This window comes from Gavialis gangeticus, unplaced genomic scaffold (genome assembly GCF_001723915.1).
Source record: "Gavialis gangeticus isolate Ggan-Ray unplaced genomic scaffold, GavGan_comp1, whole genome shotgun sequence".
Lineage (NCBI taxonomy): Eukaryota > Metazoa > Chordata > Crocodylia > Gavialidae > Gavialis > Gavialis gangeticus.
The window spans coordinates 16,923,766-16,946,270 of record NW_017729014.1 but is presented as its reverse complement, the minus strand read 5'-3'; the positions used below and the strand labels follow the sequence as shown (position 1 = coordinate 16,946,270).

The 22,505-nt window shown below is 39.0% G+C and overlaps 1 protein-coding gene across 5 annotated transcripts in view; it reads right to left on the bottom strand.

Moving 5' to 3' along the window:
• Positions 1-22,505, bottom strand: part of VPS13D (vacuolar protein sorting 13 homolog D) — a 209,533-nt gene that overhangs the window by 87,938 nt on the left and 99,090 nt on the right. For 3 of the 5 annotated variants that reach the window (XM_019511864.1, XM_019511868.1, XM_019511865.1), the window contains 12 exons: positions 18,561-18,736; positions 17,805-17,928; positions 17,068-17,303; positions 15,942-16,050; positions 15,155-15,318; positions 14,359-14,467; positions 11,087-11,266; positions 10,665-10,781; positions 10,175-10,324; positions 7,495-7,644; positions 6,024-6,120; positions 3,743-3,894 (listed from right to left, as the gene is read on the bottom strand). In XM_019511864.1, the coding sequence (XP_019367409.1) occupies positions 3,743-3,894; positions 6,024-6,120; positions 7,495-7,644; positions 10,175-10,324; positions 10,665-10,781; positions 11,087-11,266; positions 14,359-14,467; positions 15,155-15,318; positions 15,942-16,050; positions 17,068-17,303; positions 17,805-17,928; positions 18,561-18,736 (1,764 nt within the window). The remainder of the gene's footprint in view (positions 1-3,742; positions 3,895-6,023; positions 6,121-7,494; positions 7,645-10,174; positions 10,325-10,664; positions 10,782-11,086; positions 11,267-14,358; positions 14,468-15,154; positions 15,319-15,941; positions 16,051-17,067; positions 17,304-17,804; positions 17,929-18,560; positions 18,737-22,505) is intronic. The other 2 variants (XM_019511867.1, XM_019511869.1) reach the window with 1 other exon arrangement.

Here is a 22,505-nt window from a genome sequence, read left to right as displayed (position 1 = left end):
TAGAGACGTTATTACAGGTAAGGTTACCTATGCTACCTTGGCAGTAGCCAAAGAGCTGGGGTGGAGATAATAGCAAGAGAGGAAGTTTCTTTTAATAGAAAGATGATGGAAGAGATGAAAGTGGCGGGGGGGGTATGGGGGAACTGATCATCATCGTCTTAGATGATGTCAATGAGAAAGTAAGATTGAAAAGGACGGTGCCCTTTTTGAAGTGCTACCCATTAGCGCATTCAATGGGTTTAAATAAAAAAATGTGGATTTCAGAGGTGTCAACTGCAGCTGTTGGACAGTATTAATATGTCTGGTACCAAGTCACAGTGTAGCTGAAATAATTTTGCTCATCTCAGAACTTGTACAGTTCATTTTGATTCATGGAAATGACTCAAACTCGGTCTTAAATTCACACACTCACAGAAATTTAGGGCTGGCATTGGCAGTACTTTCCCCATTCATGAACCATGTCTCTAAATCATTTTTGATTCTAAGAAGTGACCACATCAGAAAAGTTACTGCCACCATTGTCATGGCATATTACATACAGGAAAGAGTTTACAGGAAACTAGTGATGCTTGGTTTCCACAGTGAATGCTACACAAATGGCACCATACTTTATGATCTCTTGTCTTAGCTTTGCTTAAGATCCTAAACAGTTTGGAAAAGTGAATTCAGAGGGGAAAAAGAGGGAAGAAAGAGAGATAGCGAGAGAGAGGGAGTGACTGAGTAAACAGGTAATGATAAAAGGTGACAGTGACATTTGTACTACAAAACATTTAGAATCTGCTCATAATGTTAAATTCCTGGAGGTTTTTCAAGGAAAATAAATAAAATAACAAGTATGAGGTATGACATTAAAGACAACAACAAAGTAAAATAAAAAACTACTGGGGAACTCTCTACCTTCCATTACCTTTCTTTTAAAAAGCTGTAAGGATATGCAATTCCCCCCCCCCACACACATTTTTAAGTGACAAATTATTGAAGTATTTTGTTCAGTCACATACCTAACATCAGAGTTTATACTACATACCTAATGCACTGACACTCTAAAGTATCAAGAAGTCTATGATATTTGTTTCCTGGTTTTCCTAAATTAATCATTGTTACATGCCAAGCTAAAATATACAGCTTAGTCAAGTAACGTGAGTTATTCTGCCACCTGCCGGCCATTTAGTTATGTTACATAGCTGGTCTAAATTAATGTAGGGGGAAAAAAAAAGCCATATTTAGGCAGTAATTGAAGAGTTGTTAGCAACCCAGCTCCTTATTTACACAAACAGCCTTTTCCTACTAAAAACTAAGATGCTACAGCAAAGCAGACTGATCAAGAGAGGCACTTAATAACGCTTACATTATTTATTATGCTAACATCACAATAAATAAGCAGTCTGGAAACATTTGAAGTAGCAGGAACAACTTGGCTATAAAGATCAACTGTCAATTCTTCCTTTGCTTTGATATGCAACTACTGTATACAACACGGAGCATGCTGGACCTCCCTTCTCTGAAAGTAATATATAATATTATATATTATACCTACAGACCGGTTTGATGAGGAAAAAAAAGACAAAAATATATGCCTAGATCTTTGGGGTAATGCTGGCAGATGGGATAATGCTAGGACATGCCTCCCTTTTTACAGAGGAAGTAATGCTGGTTTCTTTAAATAAAGAAAGAAAATAGCATGGAGCATTGGGGAGGGAGTGTAAAATAGCAAGGGACTGTAACATTTTCCAGCAAAAGTTCTTAAGATTTTGAAAGGACTGTAAGTAGCTCTTGCTAAATGCTGCCTTTGTCTGGAAAATGCATGTTTCTTTCCAACTGGATCAGCCAACTATACAGGCCTCCATGTTCTGTTATTGCTTCTCCCCAATCCTCAGCCAGATTTGGAGAAGGAACAACTCCTGGGCTGATGAGAGAGAGTGAAATCTTATGTTTTAAATCGCTTTTTAAATCACAAGCTGTGTCTCAGCCTGTTCTTGGGCTGCCTTTGCTTATAGCATCATTTCTTCTAAAAAAAAGATGAGCAAGTGGGGTTGATGCTCTTGCTTCCCGTGACTGAGCCCACAGCTGGATTCCTTGGTCCTCCCCTTCATCCCATAAACTAGTTGGACATTCTTCTGCAGCTTTCATGCTGGCAGAAGTGGAAATGGACTAGATAATGCAAGAGATTTCCCAGTCTCTTATTTCCATGACTCTGTTTTTAAAACAAAAGCAGCATGCCCTCCTCTCTCTTTTCTTTAACTATACAGTGATGAACATAAGAAGGATTAACAGTGGAAGGGTTCTGTTCAGGGGAATTATTAGATTTGGACTTTCTCCACCACTACAGGTGGCAATACAGATGGGCGGAGAAACATAATCCTATTTTGTATCAAGCTCTTGAGGTCTCCAATTTTTTTTTGTTCAGCACTGGAATGAAAAAAAACCCCCCCAAAAAACTCTTTCACAGTTCTCATGAAACAGAACAGCATCGAAACCTGTTTTTGTATCAAAGGGCCGTGTTTTTGATTTTTCTTTCTAGAAGGCCCCATGGAACCAACTTCTCACTGACATTAAATGAACATTGCAAGACTGCAGTTCTCAATCTGAAAAAAAAACACCACTGTTTAACATCTCTTCCTATTCTACTCCCAAGAGTTGAGGAGTTTGGTTGCCTTTCTTCTTCAATATTAAACACTTCCCTACTCTCTTCAAATGGAGGCATTCTTTTTGTAATCTTTTCAGAGTATTATTGACATTTCTAGAACTCCCTGTAAAGCAACAATTTCGATGCAGTTCACCACGCAACACAGTTGAGAAGCACAGATGCACTTTTGCTACTGAAGGTGCATTTTCATGCTTCTGATGAGAGTTGTATGCCTTTTGCATTAGTGAAAAGTATTCAAGTATTTTTGAAGCAGACACTGCAAAATGCCTTGGCAGCAAGCAGCAGCAAATTATTTTTCCAATTCTGGATACCTCTGGCAAAAACTGTCAGATGACTTCGGGGCCAGGCTCATACTGGAGCTGCTAACCTATTCTGAATTTAAAAAGCTCACAGATGTGACCATTAACAACACTGCTGCAATAAGTAACAGCTGAGCTGCAAAAAAACTATTCAGGAGCTTAATACAACTTTCAATTCTGGGTACAGGTATTTTTCAAAGGGAGGGTAAAAATGGGCACACTAATGGCTGCCACACTGTTCACTACTCATTCTATAATTATTTTCAAAGGATTATAAAGCATTCTACAGAGGTGCAGAAAAGAGACTGGAAGAGGAAGGAAGCAACTGAGACCCCCATATGCAGGTGAATATTTACTGCGGTTCCTGGTGACGCTCTAAGTTTATTAAAGTAAGAGAACTCTTCAGAGCTGGGTGAACAGAGTACAGTCCGTGAATGGAGCATACAATACTCATCTCCTTAAGGTGAATAATAATATGCAACTCTTGGAATAGACTACTAAACGTCAGCCCTGTGGTAGGTTCATTTCATATCTGAACTGCCCCTCTCTCTTTGGGGCAGGCAGGGTTCAAAGCATACTATGAAGGCAGATGGTTTGGAACACTAAATCTGTCAGCTTTTTGATGCAAGAAAGCTTGCGCAAGAATTTTACAATTTAGGATGATACTGAATACCTGGCAATAGATGGCAGGCAGCGTGTTAAAACCAGAATACCCTTTCCTCCTCCAGTAAAACTTCTGTTTGGAAAAGGCATTTGCTAGCACACATTTGATCAGAAGGCACATACACTGGCTTACCTTCAAGTCTAAAGGCAGTTTGTTGGAAGTGAAGACACTCAACTTGATCTGTGGCACACTGATTTTGAGATTCTCAAAGTAGTATCGCTTTTGAGCCCCACCTTGATCAAGAGTCTTTTCATGGAGGTTTTCATCATATTTTTCAACTTCTGCTACCAGGAGAGACCATGGGAAACAAAACAAGTAGTGATGAATACATCTATAACTACGAATGCATGTTTTATACATGCTTATTAGCTTTAGGAAAACTATCTGCCAAAGATTATGAATGGATCCAGTAGGCACACTTAAGATCATGACTTTCCGATGTCTGGCAACACAAAAAATATCTAAGTTGTGATGTGGGTGAACCTGCATAGTTTAGTGTTTTCAGCTCCAAACCCAAGTTGCCTACCAGCAGTTATTAAAAAAAGTCTGCCACCCAACTTCCTAACACAGGGGCACGCAATTATTTTGGGCAGAGGGCCGCTTGCTGAGTTTTGGCAAGCCATCGAGGGCTGCATGACAGGCAGCCCAGGGCAGATTAATATTAATTTTTTAAATTTTTTAGGGGCCCCGCGGGCCAGACAGAATGGCCTGGCAGGACACATCTGGCCCCCTGAGCCACATTTTGCCCGCTCCTGTCCTAACACAATCTCATTACTTAGAGTTCAGTCACGATGTTTTCCTTCACAGCCAGTTTATACTTACAGTTCACATATGAATTGTACAGTTCTTCTCTGCCCCTTATAAATAGAGGACACAGAAAAGCTCTTTGGAGGACCTTGATGTGTGTGTGCATTATGCATGTGTGAACACAAAATAATCTTGGCTTCCATTCTTCTTCTCCCACTCTAAAATTGAGTTGAGAAACCCCCCGCCCTACAATTTCCTTTTCTCCCCCTCTCCCTTTACTCCTGCTGGGAGATAACATGAGGACAAAAACAACTTAGGTACAATCTCATGTGACATAGACTCTAGTTGTGTTGGACCATCCAGAAAGGAGCACAAAGAGATACATTGCTGGCGTTTCAAATAAAAAAGGCAAGCTGACCTTTTGTGTGTTCATTTTAATGTCCATAAAGCCTTCTTTATAAATTTTAAAGGTTAGTGGCTTTTTTTCCATTTCCATTTAAACATTTACCAAGTAATCTTTATAGCGTTTGTATCTTTGATGACAAGATATCAGAGTCCACTAGCAGTGCCTAGTTAGTATACATACTGAAATCTCTCTTGAGAAAGCAAGGAAACAATACACAAAAACAAAAAAGAATGGCAAAAGCAATACGGTAAACTGAGAGGATAATCATTAGTGTGCTAGCCTGATGCTCAAAAGAGCCTGGTTCAATTCTCTGCTTTGCTAAAGGCTTCCTTCATAACCTAGAATAAAAATCATTTGGTTTCTCTTGGTCTCAGTTTCCTATATTTAAGATGGGGACAAAATATTTGACTTCTTTCACAAGGGTGTTAGGAGGATAAATACATCATAGATTGAGAGATACTAGGATGCCACATCAACTGGAACCAGAAAAAAGGTCTAAAAGGTTGGTCTGCACATGAAAATTTATTAAAATAGCTGTTCTAAGCCAGTTGTTTCAGTGCAAATCCGCACTTAGACATTCTTGTTCCATAACATCAGATTATTTAAAAAATATTCCTGAATTGCTCTCTGAGTAAGTTTCCAAGGATAGATAAGCCCTAAAATAGAAGGATTAGAGAGACGTTTCTGAGATTAAGACAGTCAAAGGTTTATTTTGTTTCAACTGAGAGCAAGGAAACTTTTATTATAAGTAAAGCCAAGCATATGGAGGTCACAAGTTAAGAAGCTGGGCCAGCCTATTTTTTCCTCCTCATTTAACAAAAAGGAACTGGCCCAGGAACAAATGAAGAGAGATCTCCATTTCTTGCCTTTGGTTTGTTTAATAAACAAACATTACCAAACAAACGTGGTTTGCTAAATTAACAACATCATTTCTTTTATACTAGTTCGGGTAAATCCAGATACAGGAACTGAAGAGGAATTTTCAGCTTCCTCCCATAGGGTTTCAGCTGAGCCACCACACACTGGACAATACAACATTACATGGGTCACTCGCTGCCTGAATTTTGTTAACAAATACCATAGACTATGTAAGCTGCTCTAAAAAGGCTATTGATACATCTAAGCCTTGGACTGGAAGTTTCCAGGCAGCAAAAGGCATTCAATCTGATAATGGAATTTGCCAGGCATTTTGAATTAATTTTGTATGCAGACAAAGACATTGGCATATTGTGGAACTGACCTTGTAACTTTATACTGTACCTGATTCTGACTGATCATAGCCAAAGAAACTCAATAGTTTCAGGAGTAGTTTCTCCTCAATTTGAACTGTGAACCTCCGAGCTGTGATCATCAGATGCTACAAAAGATAAATGCATCTTGATTTACAGTGTGAACAATAGAAATAAAAGCCACCTAAGGCATTAAGTGAAGAGGTCTGTTTTAACTTACCCAAGCTCTTTTAGTGATACAGTTTCATAATGTTTCAAGTCCCACCCCCCTTAAAGTTACCAGAAATCTGCAGTGAATTCTATCTGCTTAGTTCTTTCAGTTATTCACACTCAATTACTAAACATTACAGCTTCAGAATTATTGCTATCAGTAGGACTCTATGATAATGCAATAATTTTTTCAAAATAGCATCAACATTAAAAAAAATAAGGACGGTTTGAAGAGTTAGGTTCCATACTAGTCTGATAACTTACCCAGGTTTTTCACTGAAATGTAGGCAAGAAATAGTGGATGTTAATTAACATTTTAAGTTATGCCATTTAGAATAAGGTTTATGTTACAAGTTGACAGCGATTCATCATAAGAACCAGTGAGAAAATTTCTCACTTAGACAACTCATGAAAAAAGATTAGCACAGCGGCGGGCAATTATTTTGGGCAGAGGGCCGCTTACTGAGTTTTGGCTAGCCATCGAGGGCCATATGATGGGTAGCCAGGGGCAGAAAAATATTAATTTTCTAAATTTTTTAGGGGCCCCGCGGGCTACATATGGGCCGCATTTTGCCCACCCCTAGATTAGCACAACTGATCAGGCTTGCCAGCTTCAGCACCAGTTAACAGCTTGAAGAATCAAAGGTTTGGTCCAGTTTCATACAGTCTACAATCTACTACAGTGCTACAGAGGATAGCCTTCAGACAATGAATTAAACTCAGGTCCTTGCTTTCATTCTTGAAGATGGTATAGAAAGATTTTTTTTTTAAAAGAACAAAGGATAGACAATCCCTTAATAACGCACATAGGATATTCTGTGTATGAAAGTATCCTATGAGAATACTGGGAGGACGTATACCTGGAACATATATCCTAAAAGGACACCTGAGAAGATGAAAGGTCCTCTCAGCCTCAGAACTAGATCACAGCAGACTGTAGGCCATCACCCAGAAAACACTTCATTAGCCTGCAAGACTGAAGTGTTCTACAGGCTGGTACTTTATTCACTAGGCTCTAGTACCCTTTAGTTAGACTATTTAAAAACTAGTGACATGTAAAATCACTTAAAGAATACTGTCAGGCGAGGTTCTTTAAGTAGATGGAATTTCTTTTATTAAACCAACTGAGTAGTTGGGGAAAAAAAGGTTATATGCAAGCTTTTGGGCACAAGCACTTTTCATCAGGTATAGGGAGCTTGCTGTTCTGAGACTCCAAGGAAAAGAAAGAAACACAGTAAGGAAGACACCATAAGAAATACAGTGACGTTTCAATGCTACATTCAAGAATTTACCTTGTATATATCTGTTAGTGCATTCTTGCTGGGAAATTTCATTGCATTTAATTGCACGGCGGGGCCTGTCTCAATTGCTTTATTTTCACTGATTATTGGAGTCAGAAAGAGCATGAAAGGCTGAGTGGTGCCAATAAGCTGGTTATCCACCTACAACATTAAAAAGAAATCACATAATTATTCAAAATACGCAAGGACACAAGATAAAATATAAGCTCCTAGAATTAGCTGAAAGGGACCTTGGATGGTCATCTAGTCCAATCCCTGCTCAAGGCAGGACATCCCTTTCTAAACTATCCAATACAAGTGTTTGTCTAACATTAAAAATTAACAACCAACCAACCCTCTTGTGCAATTATCAGGTACAATGCTCCGAAACACCAAGAACATCCTAATTTGTCACACGACAAGGGTGTTGTTACTATCCTGCCACTGCAAGGATGGGAAATAGTTAGCTAAGATGCATTTGAGAGATCTAAGAAGAACCCACAAAGGAGAGCTGTTTGTGGTCTTGTGACCCACAGATACAAAAATGACCCAAAACACTACATTTTTCTTAATATTCATTGTCAAAAATGCTACAGTTAGCAACATGTAAATATTAATATGAATACAGGCAGAGAAAAAGGATGCTAAGCCAGATGGCCATGTTTGATCAGAATTTTAGACCAATCACAAACTGTTTATCGACAAAAAAATTTTTTTTAATTTATTTCTCCCCATTTTAAGTTTGAGTCTGAGACACGACCCCCCTTTTCAATGTACTCAAGGCTATATATAGGTACGTGAACATATTCTACATATATGCACATCATTGTTATTGAGCAATAGTTTACATATTAGGCATAGGTTTCACAAACATTTAAAAATATTTAAGAGTTCTCTGCAGATCTCAGATTTGCTTCTGAGCTCTGAATTTGAACCACCAAGCTGAAGGAGCAAGGTGAAAGGCCAAGGTGAAAAGGCCAAGTCCTGAAATGCCCCGTTATGCAGAACCATATTTTAGTAAATACAGCAAGAAAGACAACAGCATTCAATCATCCTACTGAAGCTACGTATGGTAGGAGTGTGCTATACCTCTCTTTTCTGACTTCCAATCTTATGGTGACATCGGCGATCAAACAGGGAGAAAAAGTTTTGTAAGGTTTATTTACAGTGCAAAAAGATTCTGACTTTTCCAACAGCTAGAGGAAAACACGGTGTGGAAGAACTAAGTAGTAATCAATAGTCTGGTGTCTCAATTGTCAGTACAGGTACTCCTCACTTAATGTTGCCCCGGTTAACGTTGTTTCGTTATTACGTCGCTGATCTATTACAGAACATACTCGTTGAAAGTCAGGCAAAGTTCAGTTACAATGTTGTTTGGCCACCACCCGCTAGTAGGTAACTACTGTGATGTAACTGGATTTGCTTAATGTCATTTCGGTTAGTAGCATTTTTCAAGAACGTAACTCTGACGTTAAGCGAGAAGTAGCTGTATAAGACAAAAGACCATAAAGCAGCCCAGGTGCAGAACATCAAATGTGGATCTGCAATCAAACTAAAAGGAAAGATTAGTCTGAATCCTCATCTGTTCTGAGTGTGTAGGCAGAAAAAGCCAAAATTGTCAAAAATAAATTTCAAAAGTAATTGCCTTAATTTGCCATCTGGCATGTAATGATGAAAAAGGGAAAACTCTCTCAAAACTATTTTATACAGAACCGGTGTGCCAGTTTTAACATAGTACAGATAGAAAGCATAATTATTTCGCTAAACTATTTGTATTTGAGTTGGCCTGTTGGCTTTTATTGCTATGCCCTGTTGGTTTTTCTTTATGGGACTGATCCAAAACCAACAGAAGACAATGGAAAGACCATAACTGACTGAAATGAACTTTGTATGAGGCTTCCAAGGCTGCAAGTTGTTTCCAGTATAATCCTGATTTCGGTTCCTCTAAAATCCATAAAATGAGATACTTGCCTCACAATTAGTCAAGTTGCACTTGCAGCCAACACAGAACATTTTTTCCCCCAAAATTGGAAGAGAACTCAAAGGGATTTCTGACTTATGATTCAGAAGGAACTAAACTTAATTACAGATGATATCTTATGACTTAACATTAATTATATTGGGATTATGCTATCCACGCAGCTTTCTTTGAGGTCACACCCAGTACATACAAGAATTTTATATATTCCAGATATATTGCATATATCTGTGGCTCATCATTTTCAAACTGCAAAAATCATGATGCAACTGATATTCGTTTTGATGGAAGCAGCATTAAGGTAGCAGAGGTGCCTTGGTTGAGAAGGTCAGCTTTAACACTGCATTTCCTGTTGGGGTTTTCCGATTAGTACTTCTAACTTCGATGCTTTTAAAAAGTAATGATCTCAACTGTAGCATCATTTCAAACTTTGTCAAGTTCACCTTGATTGCTAGATCAGTCAAAAAAGAGAGACATTTTAGATGACAGATTCAATATAGAAAATACACATTTTGATGAGGATATCAGGGAAAGATGCTAGACCTTCTATAGTTTAATCTGTAAAAAAAAGCACCTGTTCTTAAGGACTGCAAAATAAAGCACTGGCAAGTTGTGTATTACTCTGACACCTGTTATAATACAGATCCAGGGTTCCTTAAATCTTTTAATGAGTACTGAAAAGCAAGATCTCAATTTGTTCCAAAATATAGTTACCTGTACATCCTGTACACTGAGTTCAAGCACCTGACTGCTTGACAGGTGTGTGTAGTGAACATTAATTCCAGTGAGGCTTGCAAATATCAGCTCTTCAGGGATTTTGTTAACTAAAGATAATCCTAGTCCCCCTTCTAGTTTCACTAGCACCTGCAAAAATGAAAACGATATTTAGAAAAAGATATTTTGATGCCAAACATACAGTTCTGACCAATGCATTTATTTAATGGGTTTAACAGAGATGGTTAGTATTCCATTGTCAACAAAGTCCTTAAATACACAGAGGCCCTCATCTATATACACCAATGTTATGCAACAAGTTGAATACACTCAACCTGCCCTGCTGAATTTCAATTTCTAATTTAGGGTTGTGATAGGAAAAATGCAACCAAACAAAATATTTGAGTAGCAGAAACGACTAAAAGGAAAATATTGCACACACCCTTATTTTCTTTCTTTCTTTTTAAAGGAAAATAAAGACCTATCTTACTTCTAATTCCTGCTCTGTGTCTGGATTCTTTAACTTGCGTAAATCTTGTTCTGTAACTGGAGAGTCTTCTCCCTCACAGGATAAACGATCATTTCTCCGTTGATTAAAATCTGTTATCTAAAACAAAAATGAGCTGCTAAGGTGTCTTTTTTTATTTATATACAAGGAGAGTCACAGATGTACTTGATCTATTCAGTAGCACATACGCTTTAAACTAAATCCAATGACAACTTTTTTTGGAATCTAATACACATTACCTAAGGTTTCTCCCCCTTATGCTATTACTAATATCAATTTGTACCTGTTTTGCATAAGAATTTAAGCCACACTAAAAAACCATCAAGAACACACTCAGAGAATACTACAGAACATCGCCAAAATTAATAATGCCATTGGACCCATAATATATGAAGGACTTGCACCTGTAAAACTCGAGTTGGACCATCTGGGATGACTCTGACTGCTAATACTCCTGATCCAGGCCTCATCTTCTGGTTAATAAATTGTTGTTCAGGTGGAACTGGCCCCAAAACCTCTAAAGAAGTATCAGGACCAAGAACAACTTCTGCCCCATCATACAAACCTGACATTCCTCCTTTTGCCTAGAAAAGAAAAAACAAACAAAAAAAGGGTACAGCAAAAAAACCCTACAAAAAAACCAAGGCCCCTGCACCCTCACCCCCAAAAACCCTAGTTAAATGTTTCAGATGATTGCAGATCACTGCGCCTAAATACATTAATTTAAAACATTAGTTCAGTCACCTCTGTTTTATAGATCATATTAATTCCAGTCTAAGGAGAACATGTACAGTTTTCTCCTCTCCGTAGTTATGCAGCTGGAAAACTGATTTGATCGGCTGGGCCATTAGGCCCATTTTACTTTCCACTCTGTACCAGTGTAAGTGAGGAGTGTTGCAGCAGATAAGGTCTTTTATAGTATTTTGATTTCTGGAGTTTCTGGTAACTGAGAGGTTCAGTCATCAGAAAATTTAAAATGAAGAGCTGTGCACTGGGACCTATAAAACCATACAGGCTGCCCAGCTAGGCAACAAGCAGTTTTTACTTCTTCTTGGCACCAAGACCCTGAGATAGGCCTGCCACTGTCTGATCCTAGGGTCCCAGTGACCTGGGCTGGGGCACAAGGTTTTACAGATCTAGGCAAGCAGGGACCTTGGGATCTGCCTACTGCAGCCTAATCCTGGGATCCCTATGCCGCAGATGACTAAGAGCCATGTGGCTCACCCACCTGGGAAGCAAAACTGTTTTTTTTGAAGTCCCAGAGCCACAGAACCAGGGAATCAACCTGGGACAGCCCAGTCTTGGGGTGCTCGTCCCCAGGGACGAGTGAAAGCCACGTGTGCCCTCAGTTGAGAGGCACGCATGGTTTCTACCAGTCCTGGCACGTGGGGACCCTGGGATCAGGGAGCCTCTTCCTGATCCTGGAGTTCTGTCCTGCTGAGACCTTTAAAAAAATGCATGCACTACACACATTGTTTTTCTGGCATCCCTGGTGCACAAGAACCTCAAGATATGGAGAAGTTTGTTGATCCCAGTGACCTCAGGGGCTGGGAATGTCAGAAAGCTCCCTGTGCAGCTCAGCAGCACGTGCCTTTTTTTAACATGTGTGGTGTGGTGTGGTGTGGTGTGGTGTGGTGTGGTGTGGTGAGTCCGAGACTGGGGAGATGGTTCCCCAATGTCAGGCTTGTTACGCCCCCCATCCTCATTTGCCTCTGGCAGTTTGGTTTCCAGGGACTGACTTTGCCTCCAGCCTAACTGGGTAGGGGACAGGTGTGTCCCAAACCCTGGGACTACTCCATGCTGGATCCTGACAATTAAGTATCTTTGATAGGCCAGCCCCAACCAGCCACACATTCGGTTTAAGGAGTTAGTCCACATTTTATGTGGAATAATGTTGTGGCTTATTTACTGTATTATCGTGCCTTAAACTGACTTGAACACATGGCTGTGTGACTGTTAACAGTGCAACTAATCTGTTAATTGTGTTTAAATGTTATGCATGTCAGGGGCATTACTGAGTGAATGCTAACCCAATGCATATTTAACTCCAGTGCTATCCCTTAACTTCAAGATGGGCAGGGGCAAGATGGAAACACATCACTTCTGCTGTCACCCTTTTGCCTTGGAGACAGAGGACTTTGAGCGTCAAGATAATTGATTTGTACCTTGTATAATCACTACTTTCATACATGTTTCACAGTCCTAAAATGACATTAGTGAAACTTCAAAAGAAATTCCATAAATATTATTCTCTTTCCTCATAACAGAAGAAATTTGTCTCCAGCTTCAAATTGGTTCTTGCCAGAATATTTCTTCCTCTATTGCATGCACATGCTGGGTTTGTGTTTTTTTTATTACAGGGTTAGTCATCAACACGGCCGAGCTGTTGGATTTTTCTGTTTAATTGCTTTGTTTGAAAACGAACAAGCATCCAAAGCATTTGTTTTGGAAAAAGACACATACACAAAGAATTACATGAAATTTAGGAACAAGAAAAAAAACCCAAAGGTCAAATATAGGGCTCACATATCTCAACAGTGTCCCTCTACCTTCTGAATTCTGAACAGTGATGCTCTTATACTATAACATACAAATCCATTCCAGATGCATAGTTCACATAACAGGCAGCGTTTGATCAAAGCACTCACACAGTAACTAGAAGAGTCCCTCTTTTTACTAAGCCAAGGTCGATTCCTATTGGCGTAGCTTGCACATTTGTCTTTGACCATCCTTTCATTATGAAAAATCAATTACAAATGTTATACTTTATCACAAAAAACAAGTTCTATTTCTATTGCGACAGAGAGCATACATGCTCAGAATGCTCCTTCCATCATTTTAAAGCAAGGAACAGAAAAATATGAGCAAAACCAAATGAAACAAAATATACAGTTACAGCTAGAACAGAGCAATGTAAATGCCAGCATTTTTTAGCTCTCAGAGCCAGAGTTCCAAAATGCTTTCCACATTTTTGAACAATTAAACTCTAACAGCTGCATGCAGAGTTATCAAATGTGTATGTATTTGTTGGCTGCTTAAAAAGCGTATGCACTGAAGAGAGATCAGGTTAAGAAGCTTTTGGAAAACAGGACCATTAAGAATACAGTGCCTGACTGAATATGCATAGTCCCAAATTTATATCAATGAGACTTGTACATCCTGTTTACCTCTGAATATTTCCATTGGGCCAAAATTTCCAGACTTGAATACCTAAAGTTCTACATCCAAGCCCATATTCAGCGTCCAAATTTTTTGCCCTACTTTTCAGTAGTGATACACAATTCTAGTTCATGTTAACTTTTTGTGTCAGCTGTGACAGCTCAGAACCTCTACACCCACGATGAACAACAGCTAACTAAATATGGGTCCGGGTGTCAAACTGGGACATCCAAGACTAAATTCTGCCTCCAGTTTTACTGATTTGCAAGCAAATTATTAAAAAGACAGCTGCATTGGATTTAATTCGTTTTACCAGTAAAAATATCAGAACATAAAACTTTTTTAAAATTATGAAGGGGGAAAAAGAACCCAATAGCGGAACATTTGTTTCTGTGCCCTGTGTTAGGTATTTCAAACCAAGTTTATAAATCACTGGATTACTAGCTCATCAGACTAAACCATAATTCATAACAGTTAGTAGTCAATGTGAGTTAAATACAGAATTACTAATGCTGACCTGTACAACAAGCCCATGTATACCACAGGTCAGCTTCCCATCTCGAAAACTCCACGTCTGAGTAGTGCTGCGCCGTCGATCTGCTTTTCTCAACATCAAGGGTTCATATCTTTAAAACAAACAAACAGAAAGATTTAATCTTATAGATTCCATTTTTTTAGGTCTTATTTTTTCTTTAAGTTTTTTCTCCTCGAGTATACAACCTTGAAACGTATTTTATTCTACCTTCCTCTCATTTCTTCTATAATACCACTGCTGCACTGAACTGATTATCCTTTAATTTGGATGCGAGAGGGAGGAGGAGGGCAAAGGTAATCAATAATACTCATTGCACACAAAAATAACATAATGAGGTTCATGTATGAAGGCAGATAAAATTCAATGCTTTGGCTGCCTTAAAGAATAAAGTCTTTTCTTACTTGAAAGAACAAACCACATGCAACCAGTGTTTAGTATATCACAAACACAACTGGAGACGGGCATGTCTAGGCACCAGAGGATGATTCAATCTACATGTCTACCTGATAACTACTGATACTGTACAATGCTAACTGCCATAGCGGTAGTTCTGGTTGTGGACATTTGGTTCAGTAGAAATAGTTTTAACTGAAACAGTTATCAGCTGATGACACTGGGGTTTTTACTAGCTTCTGTTGATGTAGCAGCAAAAGCCTGATTACTCAGCTCCCAAGTTAATGATTAACCAAATTGAAATATTTAAGGCTATTCCAAGCTTTTAAAATATTCCCATTTAATGAGAAAATCAGAATCCATAGTTAAATGGAATCCAAATTACCTGTTGTCTGTGACTGCGGCCAAACCTGCGATATCTAAGATCAGACAGGACTCAACAGATCGAGGAGGAGAAGGCTTATTTGGATTATGAGGAACTGAGGAGCCTTCATGGCAAAGCATTCCAGTGCCAGTCATCCTCCAAAGCTGGGATCGCTTCCCTGGCTCCTGAAGAACATACACAAAGATGAAAAACTCCATTAAAGTATACTAAAATCTATGGCAATCAAAATCCATTGATTTCTGCACAGATATTGAATGAGCATAAATCCTCCACACTGTTGTAACCGTAGAGGTCAGGCTACGTTACTAATGAACACTATTAGGATTCTAAAATTCTTTTAAAGCAGATGCTATTTATTTAAAAACGTACATAAATGTGTTTCTTAAAAGTTAGGAAAGAAATGCTTGGGTTGCAGTGCCATTGTCTATTGTCGCATCTTTTCCCTGTCTCCATACGGCAGGTGCTATTACTCTTAAAAATCCAACCCTAAAACGCAGTTCCTCTCTGTTCCTTCTCCAACCCCCTTCAGGTCTTACCCCACATCACACTTTTTTTATTGTCTGACTATTATGCTCTGGAAATCAGCATCCTTTGTATCATGAATTATTTTGTAACAGACAGTGAAGCATTTTGCAATGCCAAATACGTAACTTCAAAAAAATGCAATTGAGCAATATTTGGATAAGGCTGCTAAAGGTTTTAAATGCTACTAGAGTCATACATCAACTGTGGTCCTAGCCAAGTACTTCTCTTTTCTTCCCCCTGCCAAGTGTCAGTAAGTTTGTACCTTCTTCTTTAGTATGACTCTCTGGGTCTTTGGAGAAACATCCAGGACAAGCTCTGCATAAGCAACATCTTTATTTGAAGCGACTGGTCTTCCAGTTCCTTCTTGCAAACTAGAATACCAAGAAAATCCAATCTGTATTCAGACATATACCTATAAAGAGTTGCTGCTTCTGTTGAAGACTGAACCAGAATAACAACAGACAAACATGCCCACTTATGTTTGTTCTTCACTCCATTGCAGACAAATTAAAATCAGGTAATCCTTTATGTTGATCTGCCATCTTATCACGGGCTCATTAATATAAACTATTAGTATAATACTTTTACTCTTAAAGGTGCTTTGTTTCTATTATTCTAGTCCTATTATTCATCTTATATTGTTCACGGAAGCCAAATAAATTGAACTTCAGAGTTCAATTTAACATTACTTTTTAGATTGTTTACATCAATTTTAAGGGCTAAGTGGCTTAAGTGGCTTTTGCCTCAGTCCTACAATTGTGAACAAGCTGAAACATGGCAGATCAGCCTCAAATGAGGCTTCTTTCAACAGTTATTTATATGGAAGTGGTTCTGACACGTTCCAGAACAACTGGCAAGCAACATACTTGCTTTGTGTGCTTTAAGGTCTCTGTAATATTTAAGCTACGTTTTTCACTAATCCTGGGCTCAGTCTCCAAAGGGCAGAGTCAATAACAAAAAGAATATAGTTACAACTCTCACATGCTATACTCAGAGATTTTATAAAAGATAACCTCCCACACAGATCAATGCCCACTAATCTGACACATCCAGCTATGCTCATTCCACTTGGAGATATCACAATGATCAGATATCCACAGATACTCTCCTAGGAAAGCAGTTCCCCTACTTTCCACCTCCCACTGGGTGCCATTACTAAGCTTCCTCCTGCCCACATGTTGCTTCATGGCGGACTAGGCATTTCCTTGATTGCCAGTAAAATAAATTTGTCTTTGCAATGGCAGAGATGATGTAATCATCTTATACTAACGGCAGTTTTGGAAATCCTTTCAAAGAGCAATACTGTAAAACATCAGCAGTTTTGAAACAAAAGAACTTTGACTAATGGGTAAAAAAAATACACTTTTTCAATGCAAAATAAAAGTTACCCTGAGAAAGTATGTGTGGCAGCAATATAAATGAAATTTTCATAATAAAGCTGTTTGCTGTCTTGGAAGTCATTCATACTGCAGGTGATTTCTGAGGAGCCTGCCCCTTTCACTGCCAGCAAAATAAAAGGTGGTTGGGTAGGTTCATCCCATGCATAATCTAAAGAGGTCATTGACTTCACTTCAGTACAGAGCCTGGGTTCTGCAACACTGTGCTGAATAAAAACAACTGGGACCTGCAATAAAACAGGGAAAAAATGTGTAAAAGATTCTGCAGTCAGCTAGTGTGGTCGTTCAGGACTGCAACTTTTAGCTTTTCTGCAAGTCATTTGTGTTACTCAAGTCATTTGGCTGTTTCTTGCATGAACCAACTGAAACATTTTGCAACTTTTCCATTTCTACTTTCTTTTGAGGAGTTTATTTTCTTCACACAAGTCTCATCATTAAAGACTATCTGAGGATGGCTGCTAATAAACTTTGCACATAGGTTTCATTTTTCTTCCAAAGTTGCCAAGCTGACCATTTCCACAAGAACACAAATTCAAGTAAGAAATCTAGAATATCAATTTGTATTGGACACTAAAGAAAGGTTAATACCTAAATACACAAATGTTTCTTACTATGTGACCGTCCCGATTACTTCATTAGAAACACAGGTGCGTTATTCCTCCTACAGGATACCAAAAATGTGTTCAGTGCACACACCCATATTTTTACTAGAGCTAAAGCTCTTTTACCTTGGAAAAATTGTCTATGCGAAAAGGAGGGGGTAACTGATCCGTGTCACTGAATGAGATGCGGTATGTAGCTCCTCGAAGGGTAATTTCTACTCGTAAAAAGTAACATTTCCCAAGAGTGTCCCTGAAGAATGTTAAACAAAACAACAAAATATGTTTAATGCATTCTTAAGCACGTGCCATACTGGAGCTAACCACTACTATCTCGGTCAGCACTGTTAACCAATGCTGTAGTAATCAGCCAAATCATTTCATTAAGAGAGCAATTAGATATATTTAGAATTTGCAAACAGACATATTAAAAATGGTAGAGTGGAAAACTAATAAAACTTGGCCTTTGAGCTAAAGAACTTGCTTACAAAGGACTTCCCCAAAGTATATCCAATTATTATTTCTCTGTCCTCATCAGATTCTTAAAATCAGGCTACCACTTGGATATAGATGAGCTGAATCATCTCCATGCTGACAGAACTCTGGACTTCAATGTCCAAGTACAACAGTGCAAGAAAGAGCATGAAGAAAGCCTAGACTCCTTCCCAGCTAACAGCAAATACAAATAAGCATCAACAAACAGATCTTTTAATCCTAATACATACCACCCACTTGTTGAATTTTGGGTTATCTGCCTTTCACACTACATCAAAAAGAAAGGCAGAATACAGAATGAATTCTGTCTTGGGTTATTGCACTTGAAGGCTAAAGATTTTTGTCTCTATTACAGGAAACCACTAAAAAAAGTGATGAGCAGTTAACTACCTCATGTTAATATGGAAGGAGTTATTTTTGTTGACTTCAAAGCCGCCAGACCAAATGCAATTGGGGACATCCATTAGCCGTACACATAACAACTGATCATAATCATTACGTGGCCAGTGGAACACAACACTGGAACCAGGAAGAGTAGAAATATAGCCATCAGGATTGGATGTACCCTAAAAACAAGAAGAGAACAAAGACCACCACTTTAGAAAACACCATACAAATATATTATGCACGTACAAACATGCACTGAAAATGTATAACATATACATAATACATACTACACATATATAATATATATAAAGTATATAATGTATGTCAAAATAAAGTCTCCATCCAGAAACTGAAATTTAAATGAAGCAATAGTTTCATAAAATGAATGACGGTAATGAGAATAATCCTTTTCTGGGCATTACCAGGAATAGTAATAGTTTACATGTTGTCACACTATCTTTCATCCTGAAGGATCTGAAAACAATTTACAAATCATATATACAGAATAACACTGCAATGTCGTCATGCCTTGGATAGGAAGGGAATGACTCAACTCTCACAATACAAATGGGGGAAAGGATAGCTAGCACACAGGACAGCAACAAACAGAGCAGTGCTGAGTGGAACCTGTCCTCATCAGGAAGAAGCAAGTCCTTGATCCTTGGAGATGGGCGAATTTGATTGGTTTTACAGATATTCATTCATTATCTGTAATTTATACCAGTGTGCCTGGGGACTGAGTGAGTGGGGCCAGAGGCCTGCAATCTGAGTGGAACGGTAGGGGCTCTAGCCTTCTACCGCTCAATCACTGCTGCACTTTAAGCAAGGGGAAAACAGAGCTGACCTAAACAAAAGAGTTTAAAAGCTTAGGTGCTTAGTGATTTGCGATACCCTACTGACCTTGGGAGTTGAGAGAGGGAATGTAAGAAGAGTTTTCAGGGGTCATAATACACAGTACCAAAGTGGCTGGGAAATGCAGCACTGACAAATCCAACTCTGCTGCTAGCAAGTCCTCTACCTGCACCTGGGTGCCATACCCAGACAAGGATCATAGCCCTGGGTCTTTGACCAAGGTTCTGGGTCTGGACATGCACGAAATGTGGCATAAATAACACTGGTAAAGAAAACTATGTTAGACATAGGAAACAGTGTGATGTGAGAGGTGACTGCTGGTGGAATCCCTCAAGAACCAGTTGGAGCAACTACAGGAAGGGATAGCTAGGCTGAGAAGCATCCAGGAACCTAAGGGTTTCATTGACATAATGCATGTGATAGCCCCCCTGGATGGGGAAGCCCAATGGCTGTAAAAAAGCAGAAGCAGCAACAAAACAGGATGAACAGGTTGGTACACTCAGAAATTGGCTGCCCCTGCTGACATACACTGGCCAGTCTGACCCACTGATGGACAATGTATTTTATGAAGTTTCCTTGTCCAGCAGTGATCCCCCACAATCGAGGGTGATCACTCCCAGTGGTCAAGCAAAGAGTTGTAGATGAGTCCATTGATAGCTATGATAGCTGACAGGGCTGATCCTAGAGCTGCAGACTCTGGCAGATGCCACAAGTGGTCGTTAAAGTCAGGGTTGGGCGGTCTTGTTTCCTTTGTTTCCATTTCTGTTGTTTTTCCTGCCTCCAGGGTGAGACAGCTTTATTCAAAGTGCAACAGACCTTCTCTCAAAAGGCATTGCCATGTAGCCCTGTTCTGGGCTAGTTTTTCCCATTTTGTGATGCAAATAAACCTCAAAGTAAAATATAACTTCTCTCACAGGGGTTTCCTTGTAATGCTAGTCCCACCCATGCTGTGTGGGGGGAGACAAACCTCGTCTTGTATTCAAGTGAATATGGCAACTAGAAAGGGACCTAATAGGTAATAAGGAAACATTTTATACAATGCACTGGGGTAAGACGACAACAATCTAGGAAAAAGGGAGTTGGTTCACTACCCGATCAGAGAAGACTGGTAACAGATAATGCTGAGTGTTTCACTGTCCTTTTTACCTAAAACTATACTAAAAAATTTAACTGTGATGGACGACCCCAATTAATATCAGGAGACAAGGGTGTAAAAATTCAGGCCAGAACAGAGAAAGGACAGGTTACAGCCTACTTAGACAAATTAGCTGCTTTCAGATCAAGTTAGACTGCTGGCATCCATGCTATAATGTTCTTAGGAAAGTGGGTGAAACAATCTTTGAGCAGACAGCGATAATCTTTGGGAACTCGGAAAGGACAGGTAAGACTCCAGAGGACTGTAAAAGAACAAACACAATGCCTTTCTTTAAAGAGGGATGGTGGGGGTGAAGGTGGGCCAAGGGAATAACAGATCAGATAACCTAACTTCAATTCCCAGAAGGATACTGAAACAAATAATCTATTGGTAAACAATAGAAGATAACACAGCAATAAGTAACAACAAGTAAAAGCCAACAGGGGGTTATCAAGAAAAGTTTAAATGATATCAATCTGCTTCCCTTCTGTGACAGAGGAACAGGCCTTGTGGATGCGGTGAAGCGGTCAATGGGATGCATCTTGACTTTGGAAAGACTTTTGATTCGCACACTCTCATAAACATGCCACGGAAACACAGTCTGCACTAAAAGACAGGTGCACAACTAGCTAGAAAACCCATACTGGAAGAATAATTATCAATGGTTCCTTGTCAGACGGAAAGCATGTATCCAGTACGGACCTGTTTTAACACAGGTCTTATTCAATATTTTCATGAATGACTTTGATAATGGAACAGAGTACGCTTAAATACGTTTGGTTTAAATTAGTCCAAAAGCTTGCAAAGAAAGATAATTTTTAGTGCAATGTCTTAGTTGGTCTAATAAAAGGTATCATTTCTGAACCAAGTTTTAGAGTTTTGCCTTTCCTTTTTTTTTTTTTTTTGTCTCAGACCAAAACGGCTACCAAATACACCCCTTAAATTAGTTTGGTGTTTGAAGCACATGACAAGACAGGATTAGAATTTGAGACAATCTTGACATGCTAAAGCAACAGCATGAAACAAATAGGCTGCAACTCAATATGGACAAAGGCAAAATTACACCCTTAGGTAGAAACAGTCAGTAGTACAAATACAAAATGGGGAGTGACCTGCTAAGTAGCCATTACAGCAGATCGCAAACTAAACAAAAAATCAGCGCCATGCTGTTGTGAAAATGCAAACGCCATACTGGGATATATTAATAAGAGTGTCATATGCAAGACATCCAGTAATATTTCCACTGTACTCAGTACTGGTAGGGCCTCAGCTGGTCTATTCTGTGCAGTTTTAGGCACCACATTTCAAGGAAGTTGTGAACCAGTTGGAGAGGCTCCAAAGCAGAGCAATAAAAATGATGAGAGGTCTAGAAAGCATGACCTCTACGGAAAGATTGAAAAAAATGGAGTGTGTTCATCCTAGAAAAGATTGAGGCGTGACACACATTTTCAAATATGCAAAAGATTCCTCCAAAGAAGAATGAAATAATTATCCATGTCTATGGGCCATAGCTCAAGAAGTGACATGCTAAAATTACAGCAACAAAACGTAGATGAGAGACTGGATAAAACTTTTTAGCTGGACAGATAGTTAAACACTAGAAGTTGCATAGAGATGAGGTTTGTAAGAACAGGATAGGCAAACATCTGTCAGGAAATATTTAGGAATTGTTGCTATTCCTCGAGGTGAGGGGAAGGATTACTTCTTGAGGTTCTTTCCAGCCCTGTTTTCCAAGATTCCTTTATACTTTCAAGAAGAGCACATGGTTGGATCCCTATCTGAAAGAGAAGGACATTTAATATCCATACAGTTCAGAAAAGCTGCCCAATATTTAAGCTGATTCAAAAGACCAACAATAAACGTTGCCAAATTTCAGAAGGGCCGAGTCAGCTTTACAGGAATTTGATCTTGTGACTATTACAACTCCTCTTTTTTTTTTTTTTTTTTTTTTTTTTTTTTTT